Source organism: Lynx canadensis, chromosome X (assembly GCF_007474595.2).
Source record: "Lynx canadensis isolate LIC74 chromosome X, mLynCan4.pri.v2, whole genome shotgun sequence".
Taxonomy (NCBI): Eukaryota; Metazoa; Chordata; class Mammalia; order Carnivora; family Felidae; genus Lynx; species Lynx canadensis.
Window position 1 is genome coordinate 120,640,947 of NC_044321.2, and position 18,199 is coordinate 120,659,145.

The 18,199-nt window shown below is 69.4% G+C and overlaps 1 protein-coding gene across 8 annotated transcripts; it reads left to right on the forward strand.

Moving 5' to 3' along the window:
* The first annotated feature begins 477 nt into the window (after positions 1-477).
* Positions 478-16,903, forward strand: PLXNB3 (plexin B3). 8 transcript variants are annotated; one of them, XM_030304888.1, is made up of 36 exons: positions 478-555; positions 1,986-2,109; positions 3,880-4,923; positions 5,315-5,494; positions 6,181-6,309; positions 6,392-6,492; positions 7,043-7,172; positions 7,385-7,541; positions 7,630-7,738; positions 7,829-7,943; positions 8,028-8,153; positions 8,226-8,342; positions 8,652-8,745; positions 8,829-8,998; positions 9,241-9,392; positions 9,654-9,759; positions 10,457-10,587; positions 10,845-11,021; positions 11,131-11,326; positions 11,467-11,706; positions 11,807-11,968; positions 12,049-12,200; positions 12,365-12,465; positions 12,551-12,774; positions 12,895-13,073; positions 13,357-13,423; positions 13,607-13,934; positions 14,023-14,174; positions 14,265-14,358; positions 14,688-14,866; positions 15,034-15,194; positions 15,421-15,568; positions 15,782-15,867; positions 15,945-16,020; positions 16,137-16,211; positions 16,526-16,903. In XM_030304888.1, the coding sequence occupies exons 2-36, from the start codon at positions 1,990-1,992 to the stop codon at positions 16,628-16,630; spliced, it is 5,883 nt and encodes a 1,960-aa protein (XP_030160748.1). In that variant the 5' UTR covers positions 478-555; positions 1,986-1,989; the 3' UTR covers positions 16,631-16,903. The 8 variants fall into 8 exon arrangements, with proteins under 8 accessions (XP_030160748.1, XP_030160749.1, XP_030160750.1 ...); XM_030304889.1 differs by having other exon boundaries at positions 15,803-15,867; XM_030304890.1 differs by having other exon boundaries at positions 14,071-14,174.
* The last annotated feature ends 1,296 nt before the right edge of the window (positions 16,904-18,199 follow it).

Consider the following 18,199-nt stretch of genomic DNA (forward strand, 5'->3'; position numbering starts at 1 on the left):
GACATCAGAAGTAGCAGAAATGTGTGGTTCAAGGTCAGCTTCAATCTCACTTCCTCTGTGAAGCTCTCCCTGATGCCCTGAGCCCCCTAGACTTGCCTCCTCTCCCTCCCACGCGAGGTGTCCTCCAGAGATGAGCTGTTCCAGCAGTGGAGCCTCATCGGTGGGCACGTAGTTCTGCCCCCCCCCCAGGCCCGGGACAGACACCCTTGGATCAGGTGGCAGTGGGCTTTGTCTCTGAACGGCGCCACTGCGAGGCCCAAGACCGGCACCCGGTAGGCGCTACGGAATGCCTGCCTGCCCACCCAACGGGAGGGCACTGTCCGCTCTCACCTGCTCCAGCCAGGTGCCCACTGAGGCCAGCAGAGGGCAGCAACGCCCTGCCCTGCACCGGCAGTCACAGGGGTGGGCGGGGAGGGGCCGGGCGGCCCAGGCAGGCCCCGCCAGGAGAAGTGGGGTTGGGCGCGATTGCGTTGTGGGAGGGAGGCCAGGGCTGTGCTGGGGACGCACTTCGGGCACTGCCAGCTGCTCTTCAACCCCTGCCAGCGGCCCACCCAGGTAGGTAGGAACTGGGGCTGGCGAGGACGCGGGGTGCAAGGGACGCTGGGTCGTGGGGTGCTGCCTTGGGGCGTGCTGGGTCTGGGAGAAGCCGGGGGTCTGCAGGGCCCGCTCGCCGGAGAGGGCAAAGGCCATCAGGCGCCCCGGTCCAACACCTCCTGAGGCCTTAGGGGCACGGCACCCCCTGAGGGGGGCGCCCTGGAGCTGGGAGGTGGGACCCCAGGCTTCTAACCCCCAAATGGGAAAGCTGGCGGGGCTGGGGGGGCAGGGGGCAGGGTAGGGAGGAGGCCCGCCTGGCTCCCCACCCCCACCGCCACCCAACCGGCCCGACCGGGTGGCAGTGAGCCCCGCTGCCACCACCTTGCCCCGAAGCTGCTGCTGCGGTGCGCCGTGGAGAAAGTGGGCACCCCACCCCGTGTGCACCTGCCCCCCCCCCCGTCACAGCCCAGGGCCCCTGCTCTGCCAGCCTGGGGTGCAGACGGTGCCCTGTGAGGTTGGCCGGAGAGCCAGCTGCCGGTCGCCACTCCCTTCCCACCCCCTCCTGCGCCCCACACGCAGAGGGGACCTCTAGGCCCATCTCGGGCCCGTGTTTCCCCGGGCGAGGGAAACCAGTTGCCACGACTGAGGCTAAGTACTGGGTTCCTGGGGGCCATGCCCCCGCCCCCTCGTGCGAATCCTCTCTGCCTCAGCCCCCCCCCCCACAGCACTCCCCCCCCCCCCACGGGCACCGCCCCCTACCATCATGCTGCACCTGGCACGACTTTCCCAGTCCCCCGGGGCGGGGCTGGATGGACACAGGTCGCTTGCTCTCTGGACAGTCTTATTCTGGGCCAAGGGGGTGGGGGTGGGGGTGCAAGGTCTCCTGGACGGGCTGCCTTTGTCAGCATCTCCCGGCCCCCAGCCCGGACAAAGGCAGGCATTGAGGGCCAGGACTGGCACTTCGACCGGGCACCAAGGCTACCAAGGCTGAGGCTGGCATCGCAGGGGCTCGGCGCCCTGACCTTCCTGTGGGGGCCCAGTGGCCTACCCTGTGCCCTTCACAGGGACCCCGGGGGGCGGGACACAGAGGCGCACGCTGGCCGGCACGGGGCGGGAGTGGGCCGGGGCCGGCCGTGTGGGTCTCATTTTGCTGGCTTGAAGAAACCCTGTTCTTTGTCCCCAGGTCCCGGGGGGTGTCTCTCTGGGGGTGGGGCGTGGCGGGGAGCCCCCCGGCCCGAACAGCCCGGGTGGGGGTGAGAGCACCAGACAGTGAGTCCCCGGCCCAGGCCCGCGGACAGAGGGGACATTGTTGGGGTGGAGGCAGGGCTGCCTTGGCCCGGCCACTATTCACAAAGCTGCCAGCTGCGGTGGAGCCCAGCCGCCGGGCCCTTGGCCCCCCTGGCCTCCCTCCTCCCCCGGGGCCGAGGCTCCAGTGTCTCCCTCCCACTCAGGACAATGCCCCCCACAGCCGCCTTGTGTCCGTCGCCGCCGCCCTGGGCCGGCCAAACTGAGGAGATGGGCCTCCCTCGGCGCCACGCTGCCCGGGAGACCCCTCTGTCGCTCCTCTTCGAGGCGGTAAGCGCCTGGGTCCCCCGTCCACAGACGTGGTGCCAGGGGCGGGGGGCGGGGGTACGAGGCAGGGCAGGCACAGTGGTCCAGGGGAGCCCGGGCGCGGGGCTCCCGTGCACCACGTCTGTTCCCCTCACCCACACAGCCCGGGCCTGGCCGCCGAGATCCCGGGTCCACAGGAAACGCCCCTGTCCCCAGGCCGGGCCTGACCTTCCTGTCTGTGTCCCTGAGATAAGGGGCTCCGGGGGGCCTTCCTCGGGGCTCTGCCTCCAGCCGGCACACCCGCCGGGGCCCGGGCTGGCGTCTCCACCGCCAAGCCGCAGGGCACCCAGGGACAGCGGGCCGTGCCCAGCTGCGCAGGACCCCAGCCCAACTTAGGACCTGGACTCTGTCCCCTTCTCTGCGGCTCTGCGCCCGGGAGCTCTGCGTGGTGAGCCGGCGCTTCCTGTCGCCTCGTCACCTGGCAGCCGCGGGGACCCGAGGTTGTGGAGCAGGGGCCGGGACGCGGGGCGGCCTCCTCTGGAGGCTCGGGGCCCCCACCGGCCCAAGGGAGATAGCTTTAGCGTGAGCTCCGAATGGCTCCACATGGGTGGGGGTGGGGGTGCCCAGGCCTGGCTTCGCCCCCGAGTGCCCTCTCCTCAGGCAGGCTCACCCTTCTCTCTCTCTCTCTCTCTCCCTCTCTCTCTCTCTCTCTCTCACGCCTGCACGTCAGCACCCCGGGGCTGGGGCCCCCGCTCTACCCCTGCACCCGGTGTCATCTCTCGGTGCTTCCCCACGGCCTCCCCAAGTGCCCACTCTGGCTGGCTCCCAGGTGTCCCCCAGTCCCCGCTCTGACCCCCTCCCAGCCCTCTCCTCTGCCCTGCCTCCATTGCCACGTGAGCGGGGAAGGGGCAGAGAGACAGAGAGGGAGACTCAGAATCCGAGGCAGGCTCCAGGCTCTGAGCTGTCAGCACGGAGCCCGACGCGGGGCTCGAACCCGCGAACCTCGAGATCGCGACCTGAGCCGAAGTCGGACGCTCAGCTGGCTGAGCCACCCAGGCGCCCTGGAGAGGGTCCCTCTTTACAGCTGGCCCTGCCTGCCCAGGGCGAGGTTTCTCTCCACGCCCTCACCGTCTCTCTCTCGTGCTGTGGCTGTCCCCCACCTTGCATGGTGGCCCTGCTCCCCTTGCCCCCAGGCTGACAACTGCCACCAGCCTTTGTTCTACGTCCCTGTCCTCTTCCTTGTCTTTCCCTCCCCTTCCCGCTTGCCTGGCTGCCGCAGCCTCTCTGCCTCCCCTGGTGTCTCCCCATCAGCACCTCCCGCTTCTCCCCTGCCCCTCCCTCCTCTCCCGCCCTTTCCCCTCTCTCACTGCCCCTCCGTGGCTCAGAGTCCTTCTGTTTTGTTCTTGTGCCTTTTCAGGACCCGCCCCGTCCTTCAACAATGTAGATGCTTAAGCCGTAGGAGACGAGAGAAATTCCTTCCTCGGGCACACGTGTGTGTGCGCCCCAGCCCACCCTCTCCCCATCTCGTGGATACTCTGTCTGTGCCTCCCTCTGTCTCTCTCTCTGCCCCTTTTCTCCCTGTCTCCCTCTGTCTCTCTCTCTGTCCTCTGCCTCCCTTCCTGTCTGTCTCCCTTCTGGATCCTCCTCTTCCTCTGGTGCTCTCTCCACCCCTCTTCGTCGGTGACTTTCACTGCCCTGACACGTGCGGGCATAGGGTGTGGAGGCTGGTGCTCCCCCCCCCCCCCGCCGCCCCCCGCCCCGACCAGGCCTCGCTTGGCTGCGCTCTCCCCCCAGGTACCTGTGATGGCTCCCCGGCCTCCCCTCGGGCCCCACCTCCTGCTCGTGCTGCTGCTGTGCCTGCCGCCGCCGCCCCTGGCCGAGGCCCGTCACTTCTCCGCCCCCAACACCACCTTCAACCACTTGGCCCTGGCCCCTGGCCGCGGCACCCTCTACGTGGGCGCCGTGAACCGCCTCTTCCAGCTCAGCCCCGAGCTGCAGCTGGAGGCCGTGGCTGTCACCGGCCCTGTGTTCGACAGTCCCGACTGCGTGCCCTTCCGTGACCCGGCGGACTGCCCGCAGGCCCGGCTCACCGACAACGCCAACCAGCTGCTGCTGGTGAGCGGCCGGGCCGGGGAGCTCGTGGCCTGCGGGCAGGTGCGGCAGGGCGTGTGTGAGAAGCGGCGCCTTGACGATGTGGCCCAGGTGCTGTACCAGGCCGAGGACCCTGGCGACGGGCAGTTCGTGGCCGCCAACGCCCCGGGGGTGGCCACGGTGGGCCTGGTGGTGCCTACGCCAGGCCGGGACCTCCTGCTGGTGGCCAGAGGCCTGGCGGGCAAGCTGTCGGGAGGGGTGCCGCCCCTGACCGTGCGCCAGCTGGCCGGGCCGCAGCCCTTCTCCAGCGAGGGCCTGGGCCGCCTGGTGGTGGGCGACTTCTCGGACTACAACAACAGCTACGTGGGGGCCTTTGCCAACGCCCGCTCCGCCTACTTCGTCTTCCGCCGCCGGGGCGCGCGGGCGCAGGCCGAGTACCGCTCCTACGTGGCCCGGCTCTGTCTCGGGGATGCCAACCTTTACTCCTACGTGGAGGTGCCCCTCACCTGCCAGGGCCAGGGCCTCATCCAGGCTGCCTTCCTCGCCCCGACCACCTTGCTGGGGGCATTTGCCGCAGGCCCCAGCGGGGCGCAGGCGGCCCTGTGCGCCTTTCCCTTGGCTGAGCTGGACGGGAGCATGGACCGGGCCCGGCGCCTTTGCTACACGGCGGGTGGCCGGGGCCCCAGCGGCACGGAGGAGGCCTCCGTGGAGTACGGAGTCACGTCTCGCTGCGTCGCCCTGCCCCCCGTGAGTGCCCCTGTCACCGCGGGCTTTGTGTGCCGCCTTCGTGAGGCGGCCCCGTCTTGCCTGGCCTGCCTCTCCGTCCCTGTCGCTCCGCGGTGTCTCTCGGCCCAAGGCAGGGACCGCCACACGTAGTCCCGGGCTGTGGGTGGCTGGATGCTGTCAGGTGACAACCGGCTGCTTAGAGGATGTCCGGCAGGGGCAGGCTCCTAGCTGCCCTTGGCCTGTGTCCCTCTGCTGTGTGAGCTTGTCCTGACACGGGGCTGGGGGCCTGACCACTCTGTCCCGGGTCCCCCAGGGTTCCCTGGCCTCGCCCTCCAGCCTTGACTAGCTCTGGGCCCGGGGGAAGGCACTTCCTGCCTCTTCCAGGAATCTGATCCCCTCCCTGTCCACCCAGGACTCCCCCGAGTCATACCCCTGCGGTGACGAGCACACGCCCAGCCCCATTGCTGGCCGCCAGCCCCTGGAGGCCAGGCCGCTGCTGCAGCTCCGGCAGCCCATCAGCGCCGTGACAGGCCTCCAGGCAGATGGGCACACGATAGCTGTCCTGGGGGACACCCAGGGGCAGCTGCATAAGGTGAGGCCCTGACGGAGGAGGGGCTGCCCGAGCCCTGGGCCCCGAGCGCCAAAGGCCTCCACACTGCCCGGCGAGGCCTGGCCTCACTGGCTTGACTGGGGGGTGCCCCTGCCCTGCTCGGGGAAGCCCCAGGTCCCTTGCGCCTCTCGGGCCACGTCCCACTGGCAGGTCGGAAGGCCACGCCACACACTGATGGCTGGCTGGGTGCCGCCTCCTGGGACGCCTAGGTGCGTGACTTAGGATGACTTCCCAGGAACCTCCTGGGCAGCCCCCGTTGCTCCAGATCGTAGCGGGAGCCAGCGGTCAAGGCGGGCAGGATTGCCACGGGGATAGGGTGGGCAGTGCCCGGTCCCCAGAGCCGGCCTGGCCCCGGAGGTCTCTGCGAGGCAGACTCTGGCCTCCTCGTGACCTGCTCACATCCCTGCAGCTGCCCTCCTGCCCCTGGCTCCCAAGGCCCTTAGCCGGGGTGGCCGGGTGATGCCCAAAGCGGGAGGTGACGCCGGCAGAACAGGGCGTCCCGCCCCACTCCCACGCACGGCCCATGGCCCGGCCTCCCAGGTCTGGCAGGAAGGAGAGCCGGCTCTACGGGAAAGGGTGCCTCCCGGGAGCCCCAACCGAGAGGAGAGCACGTGCCCTGGGTGGCTGGCCCGTGGCCATCTCGGGAGCAGGCCTTGTCGTCCCTCCAGGTCTTTGTCAACGGCTCCCGAGGCCAGGTGTACCACTCCCAGCAAGTGGGGCTTCTGGGCTCAGCTATCAGCCCAGACCTGCTGGTGGACGGCAGGGGCAGCCACCTCTACGTCCTGACTGCCCAGCGGGTGAGGCTTGTCCCGGGGCAGGGAGGGCACACGCACCCCGAATCCCCGCACCCACCGCCCCTGGCCCTTGCCGCCCCCGCAGGTGGACCGGGTGCCCGTGGCAGCGTGCCCCCAGTTCCCTGACTGTGCCAGCTGCCTCCAGGCCCGGGACCCGCTGTGCGGCTGGTGCGTCCTCCAGGGCAGGTGAGCGCGGCCGACAGGCGGTGTGTGCCCGAGGGCGCCCCAGGGGCACTGCCTCCACCCTGCCCCTGGAGGCCCAGCCTGCTTCTTCCTCCTTTGCCAACCCCGCCCCCAGCCAGGCCTCCTCCGGTGGCAAGCCTTCCCCGTGCGGCAGTGGCCCCCAAAGCCTGCACACTGACCGGGAAGCCCTGTCTGCTTGGCCCCTTCCTCTTTTTTTTTTAACGTTTATATATATATTTTTTAATGTTTCATTTATTTTTGGGAGAGAGAGAGAGAGAGAGAGGGAGGGAGGGAGACAGACGGAGAACGAGCAGGGCAGGGGCAGAGAGCGAGGGAGAGCCAGAACCTGAAGCAGGCTCCAGGCTCCGAGCTGTCGGCACAGGGCCCGACGCAGGGCTCGAACCCATGAAACGCGAGATCATGACCTGAGCCGAAGTCGGACACTCAAGTGACTGAGACACCCAGGCGCCCCCTCGGCCCCTTCCTCTTGAGCGTAGTCCCTTTCACTCCCCCTGAGACCCACGTGGCGGGCCAACGGGCCCCTGTCCCACAGGTGTACCCGCAAGGGCCAATGCGACCGAGCAGCCCAGGCCAACCAGTGGCTGTGGAGCTACGAGGACAGCCACTGCCCGCATGTGCAGACCTTGCTGCCGGCCCACCGCCCGCGCCAGGAGCAGGGCGTGGTAAGATGCCCGCCACTAGCTGCCTGCGGTGGTGGGGGTGGGGGGCTGCCCCCAGGCCTCCCCGGCCTCCTGTCCTGCTGTCTCTGCTCCCACCCCGCTCCGCCCTCACCCCTGCTCTGCCCTAGCAGCATCTCCTTTGCTGAGACACCCCCCCCCCACATACACACACCGAGAAGCCCCTGCCTGCTCTGTTTTCCTTGCGTGTGTCCCAGGTCACCTTGTCTGTCCCTCGGCTGCCCACCCTGGCCATGGATGAATACTTCCATTGCGCCTTTGGGGACTACGACAGTTTGGCTCACGTGGAAGGGCCCCACGTAGCCTGCATCACTCCTCCCCAAGATCAGCTGCCTCTTAACCCTCCAGGCACAGGTGAGGGGCCCCTGGGGCGGGGAGGTTGGGGACCGGGGCGGGAGCTGCAGGGGCAGGAGCCGCATGACCTACCACCATCCCCTCCCAGACCACGTCACCTTGCCCCTGGCTTTGATGTTTGAAGACGTGGCCGTGGCCGCCACCAACTTCTCCTTCTACGACTGCAGCGCTGTCCAGGCCTTGGAGGCGGCCGCCCCGTGAGTGCTGGGCCTGGCTGCTGGGCAGGGGTGGCAGCCCCCGACGGAGCCCAGCCTGAGCAGCCACCGCCCCCCCCCCCGCCCCTCCAGGTGCCGCGCTTGTGTGGGCAGCCTCTGGCGGTGCCACTGGTGCCCACGGAGCAGCCGCTGTGTGTACGGGGAGCACTGCCCAGAGGGGGAGGTGACCGTCTACAGTGCCCAGGAGGTGGGTGGGCCCAGCCCCCGACCCACGCTATGCCCTGCCCGGGCCCCTCAACTTCCGAAGGGCTAAAGGGTCTCCTTTCCGCAGACGGATGTCCAGGTGCGTGGCCCAGGGGCCTGTCCCCGGGTGGAGGGCCCAGCGGGTCCCCTCCTGGTGCCTGTCGGTTGGGAGAGCCGTTTGGCCCTGCGCGTGCGGAACCTTCAGCATTTCGGAGTGAGTGGGGGATGGGGATGGTGGGGGGGGGGGGCTGACCGTGTCCAGGGTCCTGACGACGTCCACTCCCAGAGCCTGCCCGCCTCGTACCACTGCTGGCTGGAGCTGCCCGGAGAACTTCGAAGGCTGCCGGCCTCTCTGGAAGAGACGGCCGGGGACGCGGGCCTCATCTACTGCCAGGCCCAGCAGGTGTGTGGCCGCCCCGCAGCCTCACCTGCCACCACACACTTTCTGTAGCCCTCGGGGGCCCCGCACGGCCCTTGCCTCGCAGGCCCTTCCGGGCCATCGGTGTCCTGTCGCCATCCCGAGGCCTGCTCTGCGTAGGCCCGGGGCGTGCAGCGGGAACATGGCACCCACGGCCTCTGCCCCAGGCTCGCAGTCTGCCGGGAGACGTGGGCACGGAAGCGAGGCACCCATTCTGGGAGGAGGGTCCTGGAGGAGACGGCGGCCAGGGGCATCCTGAGTCGCGCCCAGCCTGACCCCACCCTCCACCCACAGTTCTACCCCTCCACGGCCCAGCAGGAGCTCCCGGTGCCCATCTATATCACCCGGGGCAAGGGGCAACGGCTGGACAATGCCCACGCTCTTCATGGTGAGCTTGGGGACGGCAGGGCGGGTGGCACAAGGCGTGTGGCAGACGGGATGCGCCTCAGTGCACCGCCTGGCCTTCCCTAGTGACCCTGTACGACTGTGCCGTGGGCCACCCCGACTGCAGCCGCTGCCAGGCGGCCAACGGAAGCCTGGGCTGTCTGTGGTGCAGCCACGGGCAGCCCGCCTGTCGCTACGGTCCTCTATGCCCCCCCGGGGCCGTGGAGCCGCTGTGTCCCACGCCCAGCATCGACGCAGTGAGCCCCCAGCCCCTCTGGCGCCCCCCATCCCACGGCCCACCCTTCCACCCCCTCCCCATCCGCCCTGCCACGCTCTCCACTCTCCTGACCCCACCCAGGTCAGACCAGCCTGCGCTCAGCTGCGCTCAGCAGAGCCCTAGCGGCTCTGTCCTGCCTCGGGCCGGTCAGCTGGCTGGGCACCCCTACTGCAGGTCGGATGTGGGATCCGAACACTCCATCGTCACCCTTCCCTGCTGCAGATCGAGCCCCTGACCGGGCCCCCCGAGGGCGGCTTGGCCCTCACCATCCGGGGCTCCAACCTGGGCCGGGACTTTGCTGAGGTGCGAGACGCCGTGAATGTGGCTGGCCGGCCCTGCAGCCCTGAGCCCTCCCTCTACCGCACCTCTGCCCGGTGAGGCATCCTAGCTGCCCGGGGGGGCGGGGGAGGGATGCCCTCCAGGGGAGGCCCTCAGAGAGCGGCTGCCCAGAGAGGGGAGGCCTGGAGCCAAGGAACGTGGGCCCGGGCCAGATGCGCCAAAGGAAGATGAGCCAGGGGAGGGGAGGAGAGGGGAGCTGGCAGCGAGAGGGCGCAGGTCCCGGGCAGTGGCCGGTGAGTGGCCCACGGCTCCTGCTGAGGGAGGGCCCGACCAGCCACCGGGTCTCCATTCCCCAGGATTGTGTGCGTGACATCCCCTGCCCCCAACGGCACCACAGGGCCAGTCCAAGTGGCCATTAAGAATCGGCCACCAGGCGTCTCAACCCAGCATTTCACCTACCAGGTCAGTGCCCACGCCTGGGCGGTCCCCGCACAGAGCGACAGTAGGAGGGAGGGGCAGGAGGGCATGGACATCTAGGTGAGGCTTTCAAAGTTGGCCTAGGAGGTCGCACGAAGGGCCGCCACTCGTCCAGGAGCGAAGCCGCGGATCTGACTGTTCGTTCAGGCCCCTGAGCCGAGGACAGTGGTGGCATCTGTCCCGGTGCGGGGAGGAGGGCAGTGAGGGACTGGAGCTTCCTGCCGGCACAGCTCGGGAGTGAGGGAGAGCGGGGTCGCCTCCAGACACTAGCTTGAGCCCCCGCCATCCACTGGGGCTAATTCTGAAGCCAGGAAGCCCAGGGCGGGAGCGGAGGGAGGCAGGGCCCGGTTAGTATCGGGAGTTCTGCGGCGCCCGAAGGTGGTGATTGGATCTCAGGGTTTAGAGCTGGGGTGGGGGTGGGGGGCTGGGAGGTGTAAGCCGTGGCAGAGGAGGCCGTCCCGAGGGGCAGAGACGCAGCGAGGAGAGAAGAGCCCCCTCCGAGGGCAGGGCAGCTAGAAGGAGAGCCGCGGGGCTGCAGAAGCCCTGACACAGGGGTTCCGGAAGGAGGGTGTGGTGGGCGGTGGCCCGGGTGACGAAGCACGAGTGCCTCGGGGACCAGAGCCGAGGTGAGCGAGCGCCAGGCCAGGCTGCCATGGCTGCCCCAGGCTGCTCTGTCCCCCAGGACCCCGTCCTGCTGAGCCTGAGCCCCCAGTGGGGCCCCCAGGCAGGGGGTACCCAGCTCACCATCCACGGGCAGCACCTGCAGACAGGAGGCAACGTCAGCGTCTTTGTGGGTGGACAACCCTGTCCTATGTGAGTGTCTCTCCTCCTGGCCCCAAGCCGGCGGCTGTCAGCTCGGGGCATTCCCTGCAGGCCTCACTGTCCCCTCATGTACTGGGGGCAGTGGACTCAGGGCTCCCTAAAAGCCCCCATCAAAGTGCAACAGAAATGGCCACTGTGCCCATCCCTAGTACCCTGTGCCCTCACTGAGGGAGGCGACGTTGGGTCTCTGGTGGGGTGGCCAGGCCCAGGCTAGAGCGCAAGATGCCAGACCCCTCCCCACCCTGCAGCCGGGAGCCGGTGTGTCCCGAGGCCATTGTGTGCCACACCACGTCCCAGGCCAGCCCAGGAGACGCTGTGGTTCGAGTGGTGTTTGGCCACGCCCAGCGCACGCTGCCCACCAGCCCGTTCCACTACACCGCCAACCCCCAGCTCGTGGCGGCAGAGCCCAGCGTCAGCTTCCGGGGGTGAGGACCCAGTCCGCCCGGGGTCGCCGCCGCACCTGGCCGGGGAGGCGGGGCGGGGGCGGGGCCTCCCGCCCGCGCCCCGCCCCTGCTGACTGCCGCCCCGGCACAGGGGCGGGCGGCTGATCCGAGCCAGGGGCACGGGCCTGGACGCGGTGCGGCAGCCCCTGCTGTCCGTGTGGCTGGAGGCCCCGGCGGAGATGCAGGTCGCAGGGGCCCGGCCCCCGGCCTCAACCCCGACGAGGAGCTGCGGGGCCCCCGCTGCAGCCCCCCAGGCTTGTATCCAGCTCGAGGGAGGCCTGCTGCAGGTGAGCGCCCCACGGGCCGGCGGCGGGGCCGGTCGTGCCCGCGGAGGGGGGACGGGGGCCCGGGGTCCACCTGGCCCCCAGGGAGCGAGCGAGGGAGCCCCAGCTCACCCCACCTGGTCCTGCCCCCGGCTGCCTCCTAGTGCTCCACCGTCTGTTCCGTCAACTCGTCCAGCCTCCTCCTGTGCCAGAGCCCTGCCGTGCCAGATGGGGCGCACCCGCAGCGGGTCTTTTTCACCCTAGACAACGTGCACGTAGACTTCGCCAGCGCCAGCGGGGGCCAGGACTTCCTGTACCAGCCCAACCCCCGCCTGGCCCCCCTCAGCCGCGAGGAGCCCTCCCGCCCCTACCGCCTCAAGCCGGGCAACGTCCTGGACGTGGAGGTGAGGGCTTCCGCCGGCCGGCTCTGTGCGGGAAGCGCGCGCCTAGGCTGGCCGTCCTGGCTCGAGCCCCCTCCCCCCCCCCCCCCCGTGTGTCTCCCAGGGCCAGGGCCTCAACCTGGGGATCAGCAAGGAGGAGGTGCGCGTGCACATCGGTGACGGCGAGTGCCTGGTGAAGACCCTCACGCTCACCCACCTCTACTGCGAGCCGCCGTCGCGGGCCCCCCAGCCGGCCAACGGCTCCAGTAGCCTGCCGCAGTTCGTGGTGAGGCGGGGCTCTGGGTGCCTTGGCGGCTGGGCGCGCGGAGCCCTGAAGGCCCGCACTCAGGAGCCCCGTCCCCCCAGGTTCAGATGGGCAACGTGCGCCTGGCCCTGGGCCCCGTCCAGTACGAGACGGAGCCCCCTCTGTCCGCCTTCCCCGTGGAGGCCCAGGTGGGCCTGGGCATGGGCGCGGCGGTTCTCATCGCCGCTGTACTCCTCCTCACCCTCATGTACAGGTGAGAGCGCCCCGCGACCCCTGCGCGGGCTTGCCCCTTCACTGGTGCAGAGGCGCCCCCCCGCCCCCCCGCGCCAGGCCTCCAGGCAGCTGGCCACCCTGGCCCGGTGACCTCGGCCCCCCCAGGCTCGGGCCCGCGGCTGACACCTGGTCCCCGGGCTGCAGGCACAAGAGCAAGCAGGCCCTGCGGGACTATCAGAAGGTTCTGGTGCAGCTGGAGAACCTGGAGACTGGCGTGGGTGACCAGTGCCGCAAGGAGTTCACAGGTGGGGTGGGGGCCGCGGGGAGGGGGCGGTGGGCGGAGGGCCCAGCTGGGCCCGAGCCCACACCTGGGTGACTCCCGGCCCGCAGACCTGATGACCGAGATGACCGACCTCAGCAGCGACCTGGAGGCCAGCGGGATCCCCTTCCTGGACTACCACACGTATGCCGAGCGAGTCTTCTTCCCGGGGCGCGGCGGCTGCCCACCGCAGCCCGCACCCGAGGGGCCCGGCGAAGAGGGCCGCCGCGCCCCCGTGCGCCAGGGCCTGACGCAGCTCTCCAACCTGCTCAACAGCAAGCTCTTCCTCCTCACGGTGAGGACTACGCGGCTGGGCAGGGCGCCCGGGGGCGGGGGTGCGGCGGGGCCGGGCAGCGGGTGGGGGCACAAAGGTGGGAGAATACACGGGGCTCCCCTAAGTGCCCCCCCCCCACAGCTCATCCACACCCTGGAGGAGCAGCCCGGCTTCTCCCAGCGGGACCGCTGCCACGTGGCTTCTCTGCTGTCTCTGGCGCTGCACGGCAAGCTTGAGTACCTGACTGACATCATGAGGACTCTGCTAAGTGACCTGGCCGCCCATTACGTGCACAAGAACCCCAAGCTCATGCTGCGCAGGTTGGCTCTGGCCCGACCACGGGGCCCGGGAGCAGGGGTGGGGGACTCCCCGCTGAGCTGCCCGCCTGCCCCGTCCTGGGGCCGGGCAGGGCCGGGAACCCCCAGGAGGCAGGCCAGGACAGGAGGCACCGGTAGGGAGGTAGATGGGCATCCTTCCCGGGGGCCCGGGCAAAGGGGACCGACGGGCGGCAGAGCCCTGGCTTCCCCCCTTTGCCCACCTCGGCCCGGGGACGGGGTGGCCCCGCAGCACCACCCCCTCTGACCTGGGGCCTGCTCCCCCCAGGACAGAGACCATGGTAGAGAAACTGCTTACCAACTGGCTGTCCATCTGTCTCTACGCCTTCCTGAAGGTGAGGGGCGCCCCAGGTGACACCTCGTCCCCTCGCTTCACGCGCGGGCTGCCGCGTGTGGCCTCGCGGACCTGGCCCCAATTCTCCCCGGGGCCTCGGGCTACGAGGGCTTGGAAAGGGGGAAGGCGTGGGGCGGAGGCGTCTCCCCTCGGAGCTGACACGGGCCTGTCCCGATGCTTGCAGGAGGTGGCCGGTGAGCCGCTGTACATGCTCCTCCGGGCCATCCAGTACCAGGTGGACAAGGGCCCCGTGGACGCCGTGACCGGCAAGGCAAAACGGACCCTGAACGACAGCCGCCTGCTTCGGGAGGATGTGGACTTCCGGCCCCTGACGCTGATGGTGTTGGTGGGCCCCAGGGCCGGCGGGGCCGCGGGGAGCGGTGCGGCACAGCGCGTGCCTGCCCGGGTGCTCGACACAGACACCATCACCCAGGTCAAAGAGAAGGTGTTGGACCAAGTCTACAAGGGCACCCCCTTCTCCCAAAGGCCCTCAGTGCACGCCCTAGACCTCGGTGAGAGAGCCCACCCCCCCCCCCCCCGTCCCCACATGGGCCTGGTCCCACCTGTAGATGCTCAGCCGGGCCTTGCTTCAAATGGCAGGCTTGGGGGACAGGCTGCAGGCTAATCGGCCTCCCCACGTGCCCCCAGAGTGGCGCTCGGGTCTCGCTGGTCATCTGACCCTGTCAGATGAGGACCTGACCTCGGTGACCCAGAACCACTGGAAGAGACTCAACACCCTACAGCACTACAAGGTAACCGGCGGGCAGGCGCTGGGGGGAGGCAGGCCCCCATCTCTGGATCAGCCAGCGAGGGAGCCCAGCGTCTGCTCATCGCCCCACCAGGTCCCAGACGGAGCCACAGTGAGGCTCATCCCCCAGCTGCACAAGGGAGGCGCCGTCTCCCAGAGCCTGGCCCAGAGCTGCCCCTTGGGGGAGAGTGAGTCCTGCGGCCCCCATGCGCCCATCTGCGCCCCAGAGCTGAAGTGGGCAGGCAGGAGCCCTGGGCTTGCCGTCTGCCTTGCCTGGGTGTCCCCCACACCGCGCCAGTGGGCAAGCGAACGCTCTAGGCTGGGCCGAGGGCCTGGGGCAGACGAGGGCGCCAGCTCGTCCCGGTTGGGGAGCTCTGGGGCCACGGGGTGTTGGGCTGAGCGAGCCCCTCGGCTGCCACCCTCTCTGCCTCTCTTTTCCCAGGCTGGGCATCCCCGGCCGGTGGTGTGGGAGAGCAGGCAGGGGCACAGGACTGAGGCCGGGCTTCTGCGCCCTCAGACACCCCCATGCTGGAGGATGGCGAGGAGGGCGGGGTCCACCTCTGGCACCTGGTGAAAGCCACCGAAGAGCCGGAAGGGGCTAAGGCCCGGCGCGGCAGCCTGAGGGAGCGAGAACGGGAGCGGGCGCGCGCGAAGGCAATTCCAGAAATCTACCTCACCCGCCTGCTCTCCATGAAGGTCGGTGTAGCTGCGGAGCTGGAGGGAGGAGCCACAAGGCTGGGAAGGTTCCCGGAGGGGGGCCCTGACTGGGCAGTGGAGAGGGCGTGGTCCCGAGAGGTAGAGGGGCCCCGCCCACTGACGGAGCCCGCCCCGGCCTCCCGCACGGCCCCTCCCATGCCTTCTAGGGCACGCTGCAGAAGTTTGTGGACGACACGTTCCAGGCCATCCTCAGCGTGAACAGGCCCGTGCCCATAGCCGTCAAGTACCTGTTCGACTTCCTGGACGAGCTGGCAGAGAAGCATGGCATTGAGGACCCGGAGACCTTGCACATCTGGAAGACTAACAGGTGCCTCGCCTACTGTCCCCGCCCCCGTGCGGTCGAGACATGGAGTCCCAGAGGGGTAAGGACATTGCCCGGGGTGGGGGCCACAGGGCCAGGACGCGAACCTCCGTGTGGTGTCACGCACCCTGGATTTCTGGCCGCCCCCGACACGGACTCGTAAGACAGCTCCCTGCGGAACTCAGGTCCGAGGCCCGGGCTGACGATGCCTGTGGCCGACCCGTGTCCCCAGCCTGCTGTTGCGATTCTGGGTGAACGCCCTGAAGAACCCACAGCTCATCTTTGACGTGCGCGTGTCAGACAACGTGGACGCCATCCTGGCGGTCATCGCCCAAACCTTCATCGACTCCTGCACTATCTCGGAGCATAAAGTGGGCCGGGTAAAGGCAGAGCCGGCCCTGGTAGCTTCCAGAGGGGTGACGAGGAAAGGCTCAGGGCACACGCCACGGAGGCTCAGTACCCAGCCCTGAGCGGGCCTGGGGGTGGGGTTGGGGTGGTGGCGCCTAACGGGCCGGGAGGCCCGGGGGTGGGGGGAGGGCACCGGTGATGCATTCAGGGTGACAGGGCCGGAGCTCCCCCGCCTCCCCGCTCAGGCCCACCCCTACCCGGAGCAGGACTCCCCAGTGAACAAACTGCTGTATGCCCGGGAGATCCCTCGCTACAAGCAGATGGTGGAGAGGTAGGTGTCGGGCCACGGGGGGGGGGGGGGACTGGGGGGTGGGGGCTGCCCGCGCCTAACCGTGTCTCCCCTGCCAGATACTACTCCGACATCCGCCAGAGCTCCCCGGCCAGCTATCAGGAGATGAACTCGGCTCTGGCCGAGCTCTCCGGGGTGAGGCGCAGCCCAGGGGGCGCACTCCTCCATGTTCCGGTGGGGGCGGGGTGGAGGGGGGAGGTTTGGGGTTTAAGGTCCAGGCCGGGGCTCACCCCTCCACGTGCTGCCCCCAGAACTACACATCAGCCCCCCACTGCCTGGAAGCTCTGCAAGAGCTCTACAACCACATCCACAGGTATTACGACCAGGTGAGGCCTGCGGCGCTCCAGTGGGGGGAGGGGCGCTCGAGGCGGGGGGAGGGGCACGGCCCCAGAGCCCAGAGCCAGGCCCCGGGGATCCTCCCTGCCGGTGGAAGCAGGTGTCTGGGCCCGTCTGGGCCCGTCTGGGCAGGGGGCGGAGGGAGGGCCCAGGTTGGGGAAGGAGCGTGGCTTCTGTCCAGATTCCTCGGGGAGGCCTGGGCAGCTCCTGCTGGACCCCCCCGCCCCCCGCCAGGCTGGCACGGCCCTGGGTAACGGGCGGCGCACGGAGGCCTCAGGCAGGGCACCCTCTTCCGCCCTGGCAGATCATCGGTGCCCTGGAGGAGGATCCCGTGGGCCAGAAGATGCAGCTGGCCTGCCGCCTGCAGCAGGTAGCAGCCCTGGTGGAGAACAAAGTGACGGACCTGTGAGCGGGTCACCTGAGGCCCAGCGGCCTGGAGAGGAGCAGCGCTGCCCGGATGGAGCCAGCGGCCGAGGCGGGGCCGGCAGGGCGCGGAAGGGGGTCGTGCCCACCAGGGGGCTCCCTGCCACCTCTCCCACCACCCGCCCTTCCTTCCCCTACCCCGGCTTCTTTCTAATTTATCGTAATCCTTACCTCTCTCCCCCGCCTCCCCCACTATATTTATTTGCTTGCTGGAGAATCACATCTGGAAATAAAATAGAAATACGTCTTTTTAGAAAAAGCCCCAGCCTGTGCCTGTCCCTGTGAGAGTTTACTCAGTGCCTCCCTTCTTGGTCCTCCCCTCGGCCCCGCGGCTGTGACTTCTGCCCGAGGAAAAAGGGCCATCCGGCACCCCCCCCCCCCCGCCCCGGGCCTTCCTCTCTTCCGTCCCCTCACCGCCTCCCTTGGCCCACCCGCCCCCACCTACGGCCACCCCGCCCTACCCCTACCAATTCGTTCCTGGCCCAGGGACAGCAGGACCAAGCGTCTCCCGTCTGGGCCTCACCACGGTCACTGCCGAGCCCCCACTGCTTCTTTCTGTCCGACAGTCCCCAGCTGGCCTCCCCGCTCCACACCGGCCCCCTCCGCTCCCTCCTGGGAGCGGCCGGAGTGATGTTTCCGAAGAGCAAAAGTGCCCGTCGGCCTCTGCGAGGATCTCACACAAACGCCCACGGCTTCCGTGAGGACCCTCGGCCGCCCAGGGCCTCCCTGCCTCTCCCCACCCCCGACCCCTCTGTGGCCAAAGAGGCCCCCGGCCTATCCTGCCGCAGACCTCACCCCGGCCGGGTCCTGCACCGCCCTGGAAGCTCGCCCACCCACCCCTTGCTGGGCAACCGACTCTTCCTGACCTGGAGGTCCCTCTGTCACCGGCCTGTTAGAGCTGGGGGCTTGTGTGGGCCCCACCGGAGGAGGACCCCTGAGGGCAGGGCCAGGGCAGATGGGTCCCTGTGCCTCCCACGTGGGCACGTGGCACATGCTGGTGGACGCAGGGAGGAAGGCACGGATGGCCGGGCGCTGAGGAGCTGGAGGGGAGACCACACTGTGTCAGGGCTGGGGTCCTCGGTGGGCGGGTTCCCGGGCTTCGACACCGTCCCAGCACCTCTGGTGGGAGCCGCCAGTTGCCTTCAGCTCATGCCCCTGACTCCATCATCCGGGATCCCCAGCGACACCACATTCAGGGAGAGGGGGGCGCCTGCCTAAGGGGTCAATGAGCCACAGGAAAAGCGGGAACCCCACTGAGAGCGGGCAGGGAACAGGGCACCCATGGGAATGGGGAGGGCCTCCTTCGCGAAGGCTACCAGAGGCCCAGCAGGAAGCCAGAGAATGTTCCCAAAGTGTCACGGCGCCCTAGGGTAGGTGGGGTGTGAAGTAGCGCCCGACCTGAGGACCGGGCTGTCCTGTCCACCGCCCCGCCTCGGCCGGCTCCAGCTCCGGAGCGCAGGGACTCCGCCTGGGAAGCAGGTTGCCGGCAGTCCCCGCTCAGCGGGCCCCCTCGGCCACCCCTGGGGCAGGGCGGGGGCGGGGGGCGGCTGGGCCC